Here is a 19,465-nt window from a genome sequence, read left to right on the forward strand (position 1 = left end):
AGCCACATTCAAGGGGTGGCTGAACTGGGGGACCTTCCTCAGAGGGGCCGATAACACTGCACTCAGACACACACCTGGGAGGCTCCCCAACAGGGGGATGTGGTCGAAACTAGACAAATTCCTAAACACCTATAAACCCCCGTAGACAACGTATGCCTGTCTAACAAACCGAACCGGCTCAACACAACCTCAAGGGTCCGGCGATTTGTCACCAAATAACCACCATTGACTTTTATGTTTTATGTACCAACTTAAAACGCGCCCAATCGCAACAAACTATGTGTTTTATGTTATATGTGAGCTAGACTTCCCTAGGTGGACAAGCAAAGACTGACAAAACAATCATGGTTGGCCTACACAACCAACTGCGAAAGCTGCTATGTTATTGTGTCTTTTGCAATATGTAATTTGTAAATACCGATACAAATATAAAAAATTGAAAAAAAAAGAATTCTTGTGCGGAATTCCACTGACTGACTGACTTCAATGATGCGCAGTCGTATTGCTTATTTATTGTCAAATTTAGAGTATGTTACTAGTTTTCGCAGTCTTGTTGCAAAATTGTCGAGGGACTCCTCTGCTAGTTGACACGTGGTGTTGAACATGTACCTCTCGAAACGTGTACCTCTTTGCGGGTCAAATTTGTCTGTCAGACACTTTATTAGTCCTTTGTATGCTGCTGTTTTTGATCCTGGGGAAAAGTAAACCGCAGGTCCTCAACCTCGTCACCGACAAAGTTTAGGAACACGTCCATTTTCTGTTCATCTGTATATGCCGTGCAGTTGGCACACATGTATCATTCGAATTGCCTTATCCATCTTTCCCACTGAATGCCTGTTTGTGGTTCCGACAAACTGAACGGTAGTGGTCTGCGAAAAGTTGCATTTGCACTATTCTTTTCGCCTGTCTTTTCCATCAATTTGTTGTTATGCAGACCTTCTTCTTACGCTGTGTGTAGTTCTTTTATTTTCCTTTATGTATTAACCCCTTCCGTTGGCCAATGGAAGCACTCCCTCCCTGGTGCTGCGAACGGCCATCGCAGCCCCGCCCACTCAGAACGCCCGCACCGCGGCGGAATTGTCGCCGCAGTTAAGGCGTTAACCTTCCTTTCTTTCACCTTACAGTCTTGATATTCTTTTATTTTCTCCTTAATTTTCTTTCTTTCCCCTTCTATTGTAGTTATTTCCCTTTATATCTGCTTTTTTGACTTCTTTTGGGACCATTTCCTGAGTTGCCAGATTTTAAAATGGCCGCCTGGCCTTTCCGAGCTCATTATTTGTCTCCCGCCTGACCCCAAGAAGGCCACCAAGGTTTCTGCTCTGCTTTCAATGGCCTGACCTTAAAATGGCCACCTGGTCTTCCTTAGCATCCCATTGGCCTTCCCGCCTGACTACAAGATGGCCACTGAGCTCTCGCTAGATTTCAGCTTGAAATCTACACGCGGGAGGCTCGGGCTGTCTGTTCAGTCGGCAGTCGACTGTTGTCCCGACCAGGTGCACCGCTGCTTCTCCACTCACCTTCTTTCCTCGATGCAGCCGGGGTGGGCTCCCGAAGTTGCTGTAGTCCTCCGCACACGGACATGGGTGGGCTCCTGGCTCCCCTCCCCTCTCCTCTAGATCTGGGTGGGCTCCCGACTTTGCGTTTTCTTTGGGACACGACAGACCAGGGTAGGCTTCTAGTTTCTGTTCCTTGCAACCCGGGTGGACCCCTGACGTCACGTTTCCGCTCCGTGTGGTCGGCGGACCTGGCAGGCTCCTGGTTTCGCTTGGAAAATGTCGCTGGGGGCACGAGCTTCTGTTGGTTCCTTCAACCCAACCTGCTCTTAGCCAGTTTTCGTGTTCTTCTTCAGGAAAACACGCAGAGACTGGTAGGATGCTCAATATACTTTATTCATTTTCTTTGTTCTCATTCCCACATGCACGTCTGACCCTGTGCCCTCTTGTTGTCGCAATGCCCTCCCCACTCTGTGTCCAGTTCATGCCCCCTCCCACAATTCGGGTGCAGGGTCCTAGTGCCCTTTGACCCAGGTCACTACACTAGCAGCAGGGGATAGGAAAATAAATTACCCCTAGACCCAAGGAGGAAGCTCAATATACAGAGTTGTTCTTAGGGCTGTTGGGATGGCAGAGGATATAAGCATCCTTTGTCTGCCAAACTCTAAATCGGGCACTTAGGCTTCTCAGAGTTTCCAGGTCAGAAAGGATGTTTGCCTCAGAACTCTCATTCTGCATGTAGACCCCAAAATGACAGTGCCGGAAGAATTCCTTACCTGTCTGTTTGTTGTTAATCCACCCCTAACAACTTTTGTTTCCTAGAACCAACCTTCCAAAGAATGGACAGGAATGGATACATTTTTGTCTGCATCTTGTGATTCTTTAAATGTCTTCGTTTGAGGCAGCAAACTTTGTTGTCAACGTTGTTTCAACTCTGCTACAGTGGCATTCTATAAACAACTGAAGAGGGATAAAAGATAACTAATGTTGTGACTTCAGCAACAAATAGCGGCCCACCCGTTTTGGATCTGGACTGCAGCAGTCATTTTTGATCAGAGTTTTATTCGTTTGTAAATCAAATAGGGGCATTTAAGAATGCTGTGCCTTGCATGGGAAATATTATCTGGTTTGTATTGTTCATCATGGGCTACTTAAATTCAGACTTCTCGGTAGGTAGAGTAAAATTGCCTCGTAGTAATGCAAAATCAGAGTAACCAACTGTGGGGCAAGACTTGATGCTGGAATATAATGCCAGTTGGAGGCCCAAATAAGCAGGTTTAGAATAGTGTCCAAATCATCACCCTTTCTTTTTCAGAAAATCACGTTTTGTAGAACTTGTGTTTTTAGTTTTGTTTAGACCAATCCAGCCTACGTTCATTTGTTTATCGAGCCTCTGAAGTTGGGTCTATGCAAGTCTCTTGGTAAGCAACCAGACATTTGAAGCTAATTATAGTGGTTGGATATATAAGCTAAATCATTGTCCCTTCTGACTGTACAGTCAAAGGCCATGCTGGAGTTAAGAAAATGGGTGCAAATGATGAAAATCCTATGGACATGTCAGACTATTTTGTATCTGGATTGAAGTGCAAAGGTTGGAATCTTCCTGAGTGGTGTGGGAACAGCCTGGAAATGTAATGAATGAACACATTATCCCCAAAATAGACAGCGAATATTTGGGTAGAGGAAAAGGAATTGTTCTGCCACTCAATTTAAAATATAAGCCAGCGAGACCTTTATTCTTTCAAAGTCCATTTTCTATGCCTTTTAGGGACCACGTTTTGAGCAGAACTGGAGTACCCTTCATGGGAGATGTAAAATTCTAATAAAGAGACATGCACACAATCCCTCCCTGAGCATAAACCTTCAGTGTCTCACCAGGTCTTTTTAGTTTGGACACTGTCTTGCTTTATTTGCTGCCCTGAAATGGCTCAATGTATTAATTACTGGTCACTATTTGTGACCAGTATTTTTGAGATCTGTACACAATTTAGCCAACTGACCTCTGTATTGATTGATCGGTTCATTAAATTCCGATTCAGAGTGGGTCACTTCCTGACCTACCTCATGAATATTAATGAGGTAGGCCTCAAATTACGACTTGGAACCAAATGTATGACCAATTTTAGCATGCGTAAATGGGTTAGCAACCTGTTTGCGCATGCTAAAATTGGAATGGCCATGTAATAATAAAATTTTGCGAGCCACAAATGAATTGCGACTCACAAAAAAGTGTTTAGAGACTCGCTATTACAAATGTTTTTAGACCGCAATTATGGTCGCAAGACACTTGCAAATTATCACCCTCTTCAAGAGGATGGTAATGGAGTTGCAAATGGGAAGCGGTCCCCAGGGGACCCCTTACCCTTTGTGACAGGCTCTGAAAATATTTTTTAAGGGCAGGCAGTGGTCCCAAGGACCACTACCTAAGAAAAATTATATCTTTAGAATTAATGTGTTGGTGTTCAAAACGCTTCAACCCCCCCCCACCCCCCCCCCCCCCCCACACCTTGGAATTGGCATTTATCACAATGGGAAGCTGATTGATGCTAACCTGGTAGAGTCTCACTGCAAGTTTTAAGCTTTATTGCTCACCATGCACACTTTTAGAACCATACCCACCTCTCACCAGATCCCATTTCTCCATCACTGCAGACACTTCATGCACTACAGCTTATAGTATCCGTGACCCTGCCAGAATTTCTATCTCAGCTAGATTTCAATTCCATTACCCAGCCCCAAGCCCTATCATAAATTCCACCTACATAAAAGTTGGGATTTAGAAGCAACCTCATTGGTCCCCTGTTGCTGGTAACACTTATAAACCTGAATACTCTAATTTCAAAACCTCTTTACTGACTTACGACCTCCTGTTTGCTCATGCCATGGACAACACCTGGTTACTAATCATTCATGTATCCTTCCTGACCATCAACCAACTAGGCCTCCTAGAACAAGTTATGATCTTGATGTTTTAAGGATGCAGCTGGTAAGATATAGGTGATTTGTAGATCAGTCTAAAAAATGCGTCCATACCAGGGAGTGAGAGACTTGGTTGTGACTGGTCAAGTTAAGTGTTAAAAGGGTGATATGCAGACCGTAGAGGGCCAATAGGCATGACAAGAATGTAAAGTATGAGGAGGAGGTCACTTTATTCGAGAGACAGTATAAACGTTGTGTTAAAGTGCACTGGTCTCTGGAACTCAGGAATCCCTTAACACCTGTAAAAGTGTCCTAAAAGATATTTTAAAGCACCTTGAACAAACCTCTCTATTGCTGTAAGATCCAACTGTATAAAAAGGCACATTTGCCAAAACTGGTGTACTTCTTTCACAATGCACTGATTGTACTACTGAATATCTGCGCTAACAATATTTTGGCATATTAATATCTAGGACAGACTATTAAGGTACAAAATATAGATAGATAAGTCCTGTAGGGAAGTCTAGTTTTACTATACCGAACTCAACATCTATGTGCCTTCAAGATATATGTACAGCGTAGGTACATATATGTGTAGTTCGGTATAGAAACTCTAGATTTACCCATTAATATTTTATATTCAATATTCTGTACAATGGATATTGTTGATTCAGGGAACACCCCATACCAAACATTTTAAAGTTATTGAACAACATATCTCAAGATTTATGTGAGCAAAACTGGGAAAAAGGTAATCCAATAAAGGGGGGTTAGCTTACCCCAGCACTAATTTTTATTACTGGAAAACCCAAGTTGCTGAGAATACAATTTTTGAGAGAACAATATAGAACTTTAGCACTCGATTTTTCAACATGAAGAGAACTTGTATATCCCGAACAAGCAAAAGAGTTTTGTGTAGATTTGGCTCTCTTAGCTACTTTAAAAAGATGCAACTTAAACTCCTACCGATTCTTCATCGTGTTGCAAGGATACCTTTCAGAAATACAATATCTACAAATACCAGGAAGAATAATCCAAGGTTCTCATATATATTTACCATATCATCTAGGACCTTGAGGAAGTAGCAAATCAGAAATTGATAACATTGAGAGTCTGATTAGTGTGGATAGTACTTTAAAATAAGGTCTACATCGTCAATACAAAAATCAGTGTAAGTTGCCACTACAGTGTGTTCAGGTTCGTCATTTTTTAAAAACAAGAACATTTTTATGGAACCTCATTGGCTGATTGAACTTCCGAATACAAATCTTTACATAAGCATTTAATATCCAAATTCTGTGGAATATTAACGGACAGTGAGCCAGATATAGTTTTCCAGGTTACAAAGATTTCATCAGCGTTCCCTTAGTGGAATGGCACCTTACGATCCAACTGTCTTTCACCACTTTCTTTCTTAACCTGGAGACTATATTCCATCCTGTATAAAAAATAAATTTAGTGATGAAGGAACCTGATGTCAAGCAGATGTGGTAAAGCATCTTCACATGTTCACAGAACGTTTGGCTTTACTTCACCTTTTGAAACGCAGAAAGAGTTTATTGGAGAAAACTCTAGATCAAAAGATACAGATTGATGCAAAGTGGATTATTACTGTATGAAGTGAAAAAACTGCTATATTAACCATAGATCTACAGATTGAAAGAGTTATGTGTTCCATTTTTGCTGTTGCTCACATCATTGCTCGACAGTGACTGGCTATCACTGCTCTTACATTTAAAGTTTGGTAGAAGAGTGCTTCAACTATGCAGCCATGGAGAAGTTCATTGCCTACCAGAGAAATACAAGAATGTATTAGTCGCTACTATAAATTGCTGTATATTTGTAGCGATTATTAGCACTCTGATAGCCTACCTTGACTGTTTTTCTTTAACATCTCTAAGTGAGATTGTAACGCATTTTCATGAGTTTAAGAGCTGCTTGAACAACCTAGCATCTATCTCAAATGTGAGGTTGCAGTGGTTCCTCACTACCCAGGACCTTCTCTACTCGTCTGCAATGAAAAGATGGCCTTCCAGGTTGTCTTGATTGTGTTTTATCTCAGTCGAGTAGTTGAAGTCTAATTGAACGTTTGAGTCTGCACTCTGTACATCTTGGTTATCACAATTGCAATTACGATACAATATCCAACCAGAGTTGTAATTTCGTATGAAAGAATAAACCTTTCATTACATAGTTTGGGAAGAGCATTTGACTTAGCCCTGGCTTTGAGGAAACTGGTATCTCACACCCAGGAAGTACAACAGAAGGGTTGGGTTGAAGGAGCTCTTCCACCCTTTGGTATGGAACTGCAGCCTGTGTCCATATTTCTTGGCTAGTTTGCACCACTCAGCTGACAATTATTGCCAGTTAATGGACAAAGTTCAAAATCAAGTCACAGCCATCAAGGCTGGACCAGAGTTTCACTCATGATAATAGTAACTGTGGAGAGCTGGTCTTTCCAAGCTTCCAAGTGCAATATGGGAGGTATTGTGCCCCTTACATCAGATGTGTAGAATCTGTGCGCCCGCGTTGGTGAGGAACCTTCTGTATTTGCCCCAGACAAGCCCTGGAAATAGAGGAAGCTGAGATGGGGAAAGGGCTACCCTTGTTGTTTGTGTGTGGACAGCGGCTATCCTTCATCTGCAATTTTTTAATTTTATATTAAAGAAGCTGTTGACAATAATCTAGTAGTCCCAGTCCCCAAAATTTACAAAATGCATCCGTTATATGATTTTGGCCCAGTCTACTTCTGTACCTCACCTGACTAACTGCAAAATATTTTTTCTCTCCTACTAGGGACGCCCACTCACACCAGTGTACACAATGGCTCCCAACATCCAGAGGATTCCTGCTGCTGGTTTTTATGGTGCAAGTTACCTTCCATTTGCATCTCCCACCACCATTGCCGCCCTTCACAAGAACGCAGCGGCTGCAATGGCCTACGGAGGGTACACCAGCTATATACCTCAAGCATTCCCCGCAGGCACCTTCCAGGTGCCCATACATGACATCTACCAGACGTACTAGGACTGCTCAAAGAACAGTTAGGAAAACACTGAAGGAACACTTTATTATTTATGAAGACAAAAACCTAAAAGAATGTTTGGACTTTGGTAAAGTTTGATGCAAAGCCTGAAAGTGAAGAATATTATCGTGTATGACCCATTTTTATTCTCCGGTGCCTGCATTAATGCATTTCCTATTGAGGTGTATGTACTTGGTCTTATATTGTATTTTTCATCTATACAGATTTATATTCAGTGGTTTGGTGCCATAGTTTTTTTTTAAGCAATATATTTCAACATATTTGTGGTATGAAGGCTATTTTGTAGTAACTTCTGCACTCCAGAGATTTATATTTTGTAGTGCCTTTCATAATATATAAACTATATATTAAAAAGCGCATTTGAGCAGCTAGGCGAACTCAAAACATATATTTTAAAGAATATAGTCGGTATTTAAAAATAGCGCCTTCAAATAAAGTAAACTTTTTTAGAAGGTACCTTATTTATGAAGTTATACTGGAAAATAGGATTAAATTTGGTAAGAGAACTCCAAAAGCTAAATGAAATGAATTAATTGTATTTGGGCCCGGTCCCTGTAAGTGGACTTTTTGCCAAACTCCATTCCTGAGCCTAAATGCTGATTTATTCACTTATCTGGAGGATAAGGGCGAACAGGTTATCCTCTTCTTCTGAGCTGTACTTTGCACTAGGACTGCTGGTGCAAGCCGGATGTGCAATATTCCATTGTGAAGAAAGGTGGTCATTCCTCTCTTTGTCTATAATCTGCGTGACCAGCCTTCCCAGCGCCTTTGCCACATGTGCAAGGGAGAAGCATTTTCCCATGATTTAATGGAAGGCTTGAATGGTGCAGATCTGCAGACTTATTCCCATACCTTTAACTGACAATGCAGCCAGGTTCATTACATGCAGGACTGATTTGAATTGCCTACCTACTCAGTTTTGAAGAGCAAGATTGCTCAGACAATTACAAACCGGTAATGCTTTATGGCAGATTCTGATGGATTTGTTAATGTCTGCATGCAATATTTCATTGCACTCGATGCAAAACAATCTTCCAGTGCATTGTCAATATTACAACTATGCTCGCCAACGGCCTTCTCAGTTCTAGCCAATCACCAATCTTTGCACAAAGCCCCTTAAGTGCCTTTCGTAAATCCACTCTGGTGTATGGGAAACCCATCTACAGAGGTGAACGTAGCCAGGGCATGCACACAACACACTGGTTGTGTTTGAGGAACCATGTGCGATTGAGTATTCTCCTCAATGTGACCCTTTATATTCCCCTATTTCTTCCTCTTTTCATCATGTATTTTGAATGCAATGGAGGCAACAGGCGGCAGTCTCTCATCACACTGTGCTAAATGCTCTGACAGGCCTGTAGCTGCCCTTTGGTTGCCTACTTCTATTTTTATCTGCAACTCGGTGGTTGCCCTGGCTATAAACCTTTGATCTAACCACTCCGTCATCAAACAGAGAGGAATACAGCTCCGGGCCTCGTTGTGGTTGTGGACTTCAGCGCTGACATCCAGATTATGAGCCATCAAACATTTTTAAGATGTCATTTCCTTGTTGCCTCCAGCACGTAGAACTGAACTATGCATTTTTTTTTAATTAAGAGAAAGAGATCATGTCATTCTGATAATTGTTTTAATAGACCAATATTGTCTCATCCGGTCTAGTCCTACTTGCCCCACTATGATAACACACACTACGGGTAAGGCTTTCTTCATGTTAGGGTGTGTGTGTGTTGTGAAAACTTGTTGCCTTGTCTTCTGTAACCATGATCACTCACTAACAGTTCTGTGCCTTAGATACCTCACTCAGGTATGTCCTTTAAGACTAGGTAAATGTTTGTTCACTCCGTCCCGCTGCACTTGTTATAACTGAGCCTCGTTTCCATGTGATTGACTAGTTTGCTGTGTTTAAAAAGAAAAACAAGATGGCTGCTTCCCAAGCTTCGGACCGTGATATTGTGTGACATTTTCATCTAGACAGAGCCGCGTCTGAGAACAGGTTTCAATCTGTCTGCTTAGGGATGACAGTATCGCCACGGGTGGTAAAGATGGGAAGAAGAGAAGTCCCCCTTGTAGCAATGAACCATCTACCATCGGACAAGCCAGGGGATGTTCCGCATATAGCAGCTTATACAACATGGTTCTCTTTTATGAAGTGTGACCTCGTAGGCTTGTCATAGAAGATACAAATAAAGCTCACATATGCAAACCTAGCCGTGCCTTACTGTGGGAAGGCAAATGACCAAACACAAGGACCCAGCCATATACCCAGACCAGAACCCAGGTCACTTCATAAGAACACTGCTCCCGTGGGTGTGATAGATCTGTGGTTTAGCATGATCCACAGGACTTTTGTCCTTTTTTTTTTGTTAGTTTTTACTGTGGGGAGGTGGCCTTGTCGGTCTGTCATTGTCTTGGCAAGCATCCATAGACAGTCACTGTTGCATAGGCTTGTGAGGAAACATATTAATTAATTATGGATGGTGCCTTGATGGTGTTCATCTTCCAGTGTAGGGCTTATTTTTCATTTAAATGCTCATTAATTTTTATTCTTTTGAAGTGTAAGTTGTAGTGACAGAGAATGTATGTCTTCAGACAACAACCTTGCAAGCTCTTGTCAGCAGGAAGCAACTGCATTATTTACTCTTTCGTCTCTCATCATGTTTCTTCAAAGATTTCGAGGGCTTAGGGGTATGTGGGTAACTTTAAACATGTTCTCAAACATGTTAAGTTTGTATATATTATCTTATTATATGCATTTTTAAAGTCTTAAGTTGCTGCATTTTATGGTATGTGGTTTGCCATCAAATAGAACCATTTTATTTCAATGTTATTCAGTTTGTCTCATTAGAAAGTGTATATTTTATTGCAGTGTTTTGTAGCCTGTTTAAAGGCTTTTTGTGTTTAGTGCATGTGATGTAAAACACAGTTACTCTTGGAAAGAATGTGGTGCCTCTTACCCAGTATTTGAATAGTTGCACTTGTGCCTTGATCACCAACCTATCATGGCCTGAAGATTATGCGGAATTGGGACTCGCCACACATTTTTTTTGTTGCCACATTTCATGATGGTGGCTTGAGTGCCCCAAAAAACCTGTTGCTTATCTACAATGTAGAACGTACGATGCTGCATTTAAAATGTATTGGCGCATTCTCCCGGTACATTTCGATGACTCCTAGCTGTCAGAGGCCATATCTCAAATCTCCATGCAGTGCCATAGTTTGATATGCCAATTCTCTGTTGGTGAATAATGGAGGCCCTGCTTTTCTTGTATGTCGGTAATGTGTACCGGTCTTTATAAAATAAATGGTTTTTTCCTTTCAATAAGTCACACATTTTAGTCATTTGGTTAATGATAATTTTGGGGCCATCACAAAACTGTGTTATTTATTTTTGATGTGGGTAGAACACTCTGGTCCATGTGTATCTCTTTCTGTGAACTCAGTCGCACTACAAACCCTGGCCCTCTTGGAAGACCAGTGACACAACTTAGAACCCCAGAATGTCCCAGCTGTTATCTTTTACGATTCCAAACTGCTTCAGTGTACCCGTACAGTGCATGTACATGCCAAAGATGTGCGTATCTATGTACATGGGCTCAAAATGGCCTTTGTTTGTCACCATTGGTGGTGGTCATGGTGTATGATAGGAAAAAGTTGTAAGGTCTGCTGGGTGGACCTAGAAGACAGCTGTCAGGCGGTCCCACGAGTTGTCTCGTTCAACATATGTGCACAATTTTTTTTTTGTGTACTTGAAGACCGGGATAAATTAACTTGTACCTCTTAGAGTTAACCACCAGCCAGAGCAGAGAGCCCTGACTGACAAACTCCCAATTTCACATTGAAGCTGCACAATGCATTCTTTGAGCGTTTCCAGGGCGTTGTTTTTTTGTTATTTTCATCATCGTGTCATTTTTTTTCAAAACACGAAATTATGGCATAATGCAAATCTGACTGTGTTTTACATATGTTAATATTTTATGTTTAATACAAAATATCCTTGCAGTGCAGAAGCCAAGCTGACCATGAAAGACAGCATGTTGGTTGGCAGCTTGTGAGGTGTTTGTAAGACAAACTCATGTGGTTTCTAATAGTTATTTCAAAACCATTTCATGTACACTACTGAGGTAAGTTTCTTGACCAGAAATGTGAGCTTTTTTTTTTTTTTAGAATGTTTAAAGAACAAAATATGCAAAGTAATAAAAAAAATGTTGCGTGCTTTACATTCTGAAGTGCTTTTTTGTGTTGCCTTTTATTATATCTATTTTACTATGGTCTTTATATGGTAGAAAGTTTCTACATTTATTTAGAACTTTCTCAGTTTATATTATATTACTAGGATTAAGTAAATAAAGCAGTCTTTAAAATGTTGTACCTTGTCTTGTTTTAATGGAAGAACGTGTGTGTTTTTAGAACCAGCAATGCGTATTTAAATTCACTTTCTTCCTGCTCTTTTGAAATTCTGGATTTATTAGAATTCCAATATTTATGTTTTGGTGTAGTGGCGCACAGACATCACAGACTCGGTGTATTGGTGTGAATATGGAGCTCGACCTCTTGGCTGGAAATATCTTGATCCATCCCCATGAAGGAATGATCACCAACAACATTAGCAGGGCGGATACATCTTTCGATATGGACATCAACACTCTAGAAGAAGCAATAAGTTAAAACTGGAGACCGAGGATGGCCTACAGTTTGCTGCCTATAGTTTTTTGCAATCTCAATCAACTGCTTCAGGGTCATTCAAGGGTGTGATGTAATAGTGTTTGCAGACCCTCATTTTGGGAATATGTGGAGGTTGGAAGATGGCTGATAGGCTTCAATCCATCCTTCCTGGTTCCTGCTGCCAATTTTGGCATTCCTTGCATGGATAGATTTCTCTGGAGAGTGGACACCTTGGTTTAGGACAGTGGCCGGGTCCTGCCAGGGTGGAGAGCAGATGTTGAGGATCTTGTTGTGGTCCATTAGGCTGTTTATTCAGATCCAAAGCCCACAGCGTGATCTGGTAGTGTGTGGACAATCCGTGGCTGAAGTGCACTGGCATTGTTAATCGCGCAGTCTTCCACTGGCCATATCCCATGTGTTCATTCCAGGGCACCATCCCATGCCTCACTTCAGATCAATGGCAATCAATGTGCTGCTGCTCCTAGCGCGAATAGATCTGGATTCCAGTGGGCCAATGGGACTAGGTCTTGTTAGTTTGGACGAGTGCTGCATTTGCAAGGATTACCCTTCTTCCTTTATATAGAAGAGAAGTTTAGTCAAAGCTGTTAGTGGGGTGTTTGCGCAGTTGCCCAGCAGTCTCATCAGTAGAGTATGGCCAGCGGGGCTATGATCCATTCCCTTCAGTTCCAGGTTGTTCCAACCTCCAAACAGAAATTTGCTGTGTGCCCAGTTTTTTCATTTTTGTTGAAAATGCTTGTGTTTTAAATGAAAGTGCAATTTTATTGAAACTGGAGGAATAGCAGTTGTGTATGGGACTACATCGGCTTAATTATATGTCGCTCATGCTTGACCCCCTAATCTTTCCTTTGTGCGATGGAGGACTGGGTGCCGGTGGTGCTTGGCCGTAATGGGGAGGTTACTTCCATAGTTTAAAGAATAGACCAATGAGTGAATGTAGTTAAGTGGCAAAGACGAAACCAATCAATGGGTTGGAGTGTTCAGGGGAGATGTAGCTAAAGTAAAAGCACTCTTCACTCACAAAGACTAAGTCAGGTGTTTGGGAGGTGATCAAGTCCTACTTTAAGGCTTACCCTGAAAACAACAGGAGTAATAATGAGTGGAAAATCTTTCAAATTGTGAGTAAAGTTTAACTTGCCTAATTGGACTCTTGTCCATGTGCTTCAGGGAAAGCTTGTGCTGTTTGTCTCTCATGAAGTCACTACACACCACCATCGCCTCCCTAGAGGTCGTCCTCTGTTGGAGTAGCATGCCCCAGAATCTTACTTGGCTTATTCCACCTCCTCCTCTTCTTGCAGTACAACCATAACCCCTCCTGTGATCTCCTTAGAAAGGCTTGTTCTTGCCACCATTTTCTTCCTTCGAAAACAGATCCTCCAAACTAGCAACTCTTATTTATTTTAGTGATTTATAAAGCCCGTGGCTGCTTGAAGGCTTCCCACTGCTGCCGAGAGGAGCATACATATTGTGAGGTCCCATGGGAACAGCCAGGTTTTGAATCTTTTTCTGAAACACTGTTCATTCTTGATTAATCCTAGTTCTGGGTCCATTACATTCCAAAGTTTAGGGACAAGGTGTGAAAAGGCTCTTCCACCCCATCTTGCTTTCCTTATCTTTGGGATGTCCATCAGGAAGCTAGCTCCTAACCTAAGGCACACCTGTTGGGAGTATACGGGGAGACCAAGGATTTTAACATTGTCGGGCCTCTCTCATTGTACCGACCAGATTTTTGGACCAGATGGAATCCGCTCCTAGGAGCCACTCTAATCCAGCCGGAACGTAAACAACTCCCTCCTTATACATATGCCTATATCCATTGTAAATATGTTCTAACATCTCGTACCTAAGGATAGGGAAAATAGCAATAAACAAGCATTGGTTCTACAATATCCTATTCACACCTATTAGTCTCGCGGCCACATAAGCCCAGACTAGTCTACCCTGGGGCAGGTCTGATAATGTACCATTTCGCACTTTATTCACTTGACACGCGATCCGGCGCGTCTACACACGTGGGACTGCAGTCCCAGTGCTCTCCTTTATACCCAGTCTGCAATCCAGCAGACCTACACACCCCTCAATCTTGGGTGCTCTCACTTACACACGGCCTACAATCTGGCAGGCCTCCACACCGTATCTCTCCGGTGCTCTCATTTACACACGGTCTACAATCCGGCAGACCTACACACCTATCCTTAGGTGCTCTCATTAACGCCGTGTACCAACGACGATCACTCTCCTATGAATCCTCAGGGATAAAATCTGTAATTATCTATTCAGGGTAAAACTACGGCAATGGAAATTAGTATAGTGTTCGAATCATAATATGTGCCTTCTGTTCTTGGCATTAACTGTTCCCTGCCTCCCTACTTATTCAGTCACTCCTTACCTGACCGGGATTCACATCCGTTCATGCAAACAACGTCTGACTAGGAGAACTAGATTACTATGATCGAACAAGAACACAAGGCACATGTCGGTTCACCAAAAATGGGGGCATTTATTACAGTAAAAGAAATAAACACAATACTACACAATATATATATATATATATATATATATATATATATATATATCTATACGTATATATGCTGCAAAGAAAAAGTAGAGGTTAAGGTGCGCGCTTCGCAAGGGAAGGGGCAGATATCACCTGGTTAATATGAAGTTTGGACTCGGCAGTCATCTAGGTTCTCGTCTCGTCTCTCTCTGTGTCTTGGCTCGTCTCGGGGGTCCACCTCAGCCGTCACAAGTACACGTTTGCACCGCTAGGCTCAACCTCCTCTGCTTCCCTCCAAGTCACTGGAACCTTGCTCGTTATTAGCTACCGTCTCTCTCTCTCTCTCTCTCTCTCTCGTTCTCAGAGAGTCTCGGTTTAGAATCTTTCCTCAGACTTCAAAATGGCGATTGTCTTCCGCAGAAATAATTAAGGGCATAGATGCTAACGGCTAGCTGCCGCCTACGGACTGACTGACTCAGTGCCTAACACTTTCACTAATATGGAAGCTGTCCCTTCATGGAAAGTTACGGCCAGTAACCTGCCGCCCACCAAATTCTTGTACCTCCCCGTACCAAGGACACGTTCCCAGCCGGCCGGCCTGAAGTTGTCTTCGGAGTGGAGAAAAATACAGTCTTTCGATAAGGGCCAGCCTGAACCGGTTCTCTCCAAGCGAACAACACCTTGAAACTAAAACATTACATTTAACCTAGAAATGCCCCTCCAGCTACCAGGCAGAGGGCAAGATGGAGTCTGTCCCGTTTAAGGCCTGCAAGGCCCAAAATATGCATGGCTCCATAGAAAATGTACTAATACTCTTACAAAAGGACGGATCATCACTAATACTTATATATCTATCCCCTAGCTTTAGCTTATAAGCCCTAATCTAAGGAAAAGGGTACGAAAATGCACTACTGTGCCTTATGGATAGGTCCTACTTATAGTCCTAATCCCTATATTATACGGGTAATAGGCTGGAGTCATCCTCCATCATCCTCCTTCTAAAAAGGGTCGGAAAAGTCGGTTATCACATTTCACCCTTGACTCCAGTCTATTAGCCAGATTCTATATTGAACTAACATCCGTGGAGGAATAATAAGAAACAAAATTAACTGATCTATTCTTCCTACCAAATCTACAAAATTGCAATAAAGAGGGAATGCACTGGATAAAGCAGCAAATAGCTACTAAAATACAAATAAAAATTATAATACCCCCTAAAATCTGTCGTAAAGAATGCAAGTCTGGCAACCAATTAAAGAGCCAGTCGAACCAGCCCTGATCAATATGTTGTCTAACTTCTGCAGTCAAATCGTGGAGTTTGTCAATATGGGCTTGGATTGATTTAGAATGGTCAGACAAATTAAAACAGCAGAGGCCCTCAAAGTCAGAACAGTCATGTCCATGTTTTAACAACAAATAGTCAATCGCAGCGCGATTTTGTAAAATGGCTCGTCGTTCACCCTGGGCATCTAATAATAAGTCAGATAATACAGTCGAAGTTTGATTAATGGATTTAACCATCCAGCATACCATCTTGCCAATAGTTTTAGCATTATAAACAGCTAATGCTGGGACACCAATAATAGAAAAAGCTAAACTAAGATACTCCGATTTAGAGTAAAGGTGTACAGTGGAATCACAGTCTTCTTGTAAGGTCATAGAGTCTCGTACCACACGGGAATGGGAACCAGGGTGTGAGGAAAACATTAGTAAACTTAATCTTGTGATAGCACACGGACCTCCGGTAACATTAGCGGGAATATAGGGCCAAGAATTATTCCCGCAGGAAAAGAGCCAGCCATTAGGTAATAACATAGGACGGTAATAGCTAGGAACAACTAATAAACTTTTACATGTCATATTATTGTTAACAGAAGTACATGAATTTGGAAGCCTTCGTAAACAAAGCAATCGTTGATGAGCAGAAAAAGACGTGGCAGCTCGTAATTTCAAACGCAGGCATTCTGAAATCGCCGTAGGATCACAAGTGAAAATAAAACACAAATCGCCCTGTGTAATGTTATATGTAGTAATCTGGGAAGGAATCGGAAGGGCAGAGTCAGAAAGGGCAGAACATAAAGGGCAAAATTCATGGGCGGGAAAATCACCCAAAATAATATTAGGACGGGCACTCGAAATATTGAAAATGTGTCGTAAAGTTTCAGTGGAGGTGGGGACAGCAACCAAGCAGGTCGCTAAAATATCAGTCACGGATCTCATAGGGGTGAGACAGAAATGTGGAGAGTTCGTAACCCTTTTCGCAAGGGTTATCCAAAAATTGGATGAGGTGTCCCACGCAGCGAAGGAACGCGGAACTCTGGTTCTCCAATCAACCGAAGTCGGTGGGTCCTCTTCTCTCCCGGCGTAGCAGACCAAAAGGAGTGCAACGCCGGCACATCCTGCAACAGCAGTCCAGAGAATGATCTGATAGAATACAAACACAGGCCTTAATCACTCTCGCAAATAACATTTGTCAGCTGGGACAGCTTCCCAGCTATCTTTCCCTGGCTTCATCACCAAAATGGTGTTGTCATGACCGGTCGCAATAATTTCAGCCTGTTCAGGAGGATGTTTAAGCGATTGCACCCAAATTTTGGCGCCAGGGTTGTCCGAAGAACAAAACCCTTTTTGACCTCGTATCGTTAGCAAAGTCGGGGCAGTGCCTTTCTTAATCTCACCACTGAAAACAGGCATAATCAGCAACTGAGCAACACGGTCAGATTTCTTGATCGATAAGTCAAGCTCACTGCTATTAAGCAGGAGAACCTTAATCTCTCCCTGATAATCGCTGTCAATCACTCCTCCAAGAACTTGAATACCTTTCAAGGCAAGGCCCGACCTAGGGGCAATCAGTCCAAAGCTACCGGCAGGTATACAGACACCAATGCCAGTTTCAACAATGATTCGGTCTCTACTTTTCAAAAGTGCATCATTCATAGCATGCAGGTCCAAGCCTGCGGAACCTGGGGTCGCTCTGCATGGAGCCAAAGCTCCGGGGGTAATTTCCCAATAGATAACAGTATGAGACATTGAATTAGGTTTCGCATCAACAGCAGGAGGAAACAAACGCATTAAAGGAGAGTCAGCATGCAACAAAGGACGATTATTTAAAATCAACAATGCTTAAAGCAAAAAATCTTTCCAATTTGTATAGTGGTCATTAGTCAATTTACGCAACTGTTCTTTCAACAAGCCATTCATGCGTTCAATGAGGCCCGAGGCCTGCGGATAATATGGAATATGAAAAATCCATTCAATGTTATTTTCCACACAGAATTCCTGCACCAATCTTCCACGGAAGTGGGATGCATTATCAGATTGAATTTGGAATGGGACACCATAGTACAGTATGAGTAATTCAAGAGTTTTAATGGTATTAACTTGGGTAGCTTGTTTACAAGGGAAAGCGACCAACAGGCCACTAAAAGTATCAACAGCTGTGCAAATATACTGGCAATTTCTGCTCATAGGGAGCGGACCAATATAGTCAATCTGCCAAATTTGAGCGGGCATTTTTCCTCGATGTAAATGGCCTTTAACAATATGGGGCACTGATAGTTTATTAGCATGCTGACAGATAGGACAATGCAGAATAACATCTTTAATCAAATTCAAGGGAATATGAATTCCTCGATCGGAAGCCCACCTGCTAGTGGCTCTCTCCCCAAAATGTCCTGCTTTTTGGTGGACGCATTTCGCCAATCCTGCCAAATCAGAATCCTGCATGTCCACCATTGCCTCAGAAATTTTAGACTTCATCTGCAATGTTATGAAAGAATTTGTCAAGGGAGTCGATTGGGGTATGAGCATCCACATGAAAGATTGTCACAGTACTCTGTGGGAGTAATTCCCAAATTTCTTGCCATCATTCCTTTTCCCACAGTTCTTTTGAATGCAATTCCCAATTATGAGATTGCCAAGTTGGTAACCATATTGCCAGTCCATTAGCTGTGGACCAGGAATCAGTGAAAATATGACATGTGCCAGGTAATTCTTGTTTCAAAACTTGGTAAACTGCATATAACTCAGCATATTGACTACTCTTTCCTTCACCAGTTGTGCTCAATAACTTTTGTGTGATCGGATTATAAGAAACTGATTTCCAATGCCGTTTTTCACCAATGAATTTCGCTGAACCATCTGTAAACCACACATGTTTTCTGTCCTCCGCGGACAAATCATCAAATGGCTTACCCCACCTGACCGGAGATTCCTGAACCACAGGCACAGAACATTCATCTGCAGTGTCATTCGAGGGCGCCTGCGCCACTCGTTCATGCAATACAGCCACACCTTTCGGACCCACACGCGCCCTGTCCTGGATGTACCATTTCCACTTAATCACACTCGCCTCTTGAGCATGTCCAATTCGATGGGACTTCGGCGAACTCAACACCCACTGCATGATAGGAATTTCAGGTCTCAAAATCACAGTATGACCCAGGGTCAATTGCTCGGTATCCACCAGAGCCCAATAACATGCAAGCAATTGTTTCTCAAATGGTGTATAACGCTCACCAGCCTCAGGTAATTTCTTGGTCCAAAAACCCAACGGCACTTTTTGTCTGCCTTGCTTTTGCCATAAACTCCAATTGGCATACAGACCATCCACAGAAACATTTAAATCAACATCACCCTCGCTCACAGGCCACAAATCCAAGGCATACTGAATTGCTTCTTTCGCCAAAATAAAAGCATTCTGTTGTGGTTCGCCCCATTCAAACGCATTCTTTTTACGGGTGACTCGATACAATGGGGCCAAAATCTGACTCAAATGGGGAATGTGCTGACGCCAAAAACCAAATAGGCCAATGAAACATTGAGCCTCCT

The 19,465-nt window shown here is 42.3% G+C and overlaps 1 protein-coding gene across 19 annotated transcripts in view; it reads left to right on the plus strand.

Annotated features, from left to right (window-relative positions):
• The window catches only part of RBM47 (RNA binding motif protein 47), a 378,578-nt gene extending 366,755 nt beyond the window's left edge, over nt 1-11,823 (plus strand). For all 19 annotated transcript variants that reach the window (XM_086963935.1, XM_086963942.1, XM_086963947.1 and 16 more), the window contains one exon: nt 7,209-11,823. In XM_086963935.1, coding sequence (XP_086820061.1) covers nt 7,209-7,439 — 231 coding nt within the window. In that variant the 3' untranslated portion in view covers nt 7,440-11,823. The remainder of the gene's footprint in view (nt 1-7,208) is intronic.
• The last annotated feature ends 7,642 nt before the right edge of the window (nt 11,824-19,465 follow it).

The sequence above is a fragment of the Lissotriton vulgaris genome, chromosome 3_2 (assembly GCF_964263255.1).
Source record: "Lissotriton vulgaris chromosome 3_2, aLisVul1.2, whole genome shotgun sequence".
Classification (NCBI taxonomy): Eukaryota; Metazoa; Chordata; class Amphibia; order Caudata; family Salamandridae; genus Lissotriton; species Lissotriton vulgaris.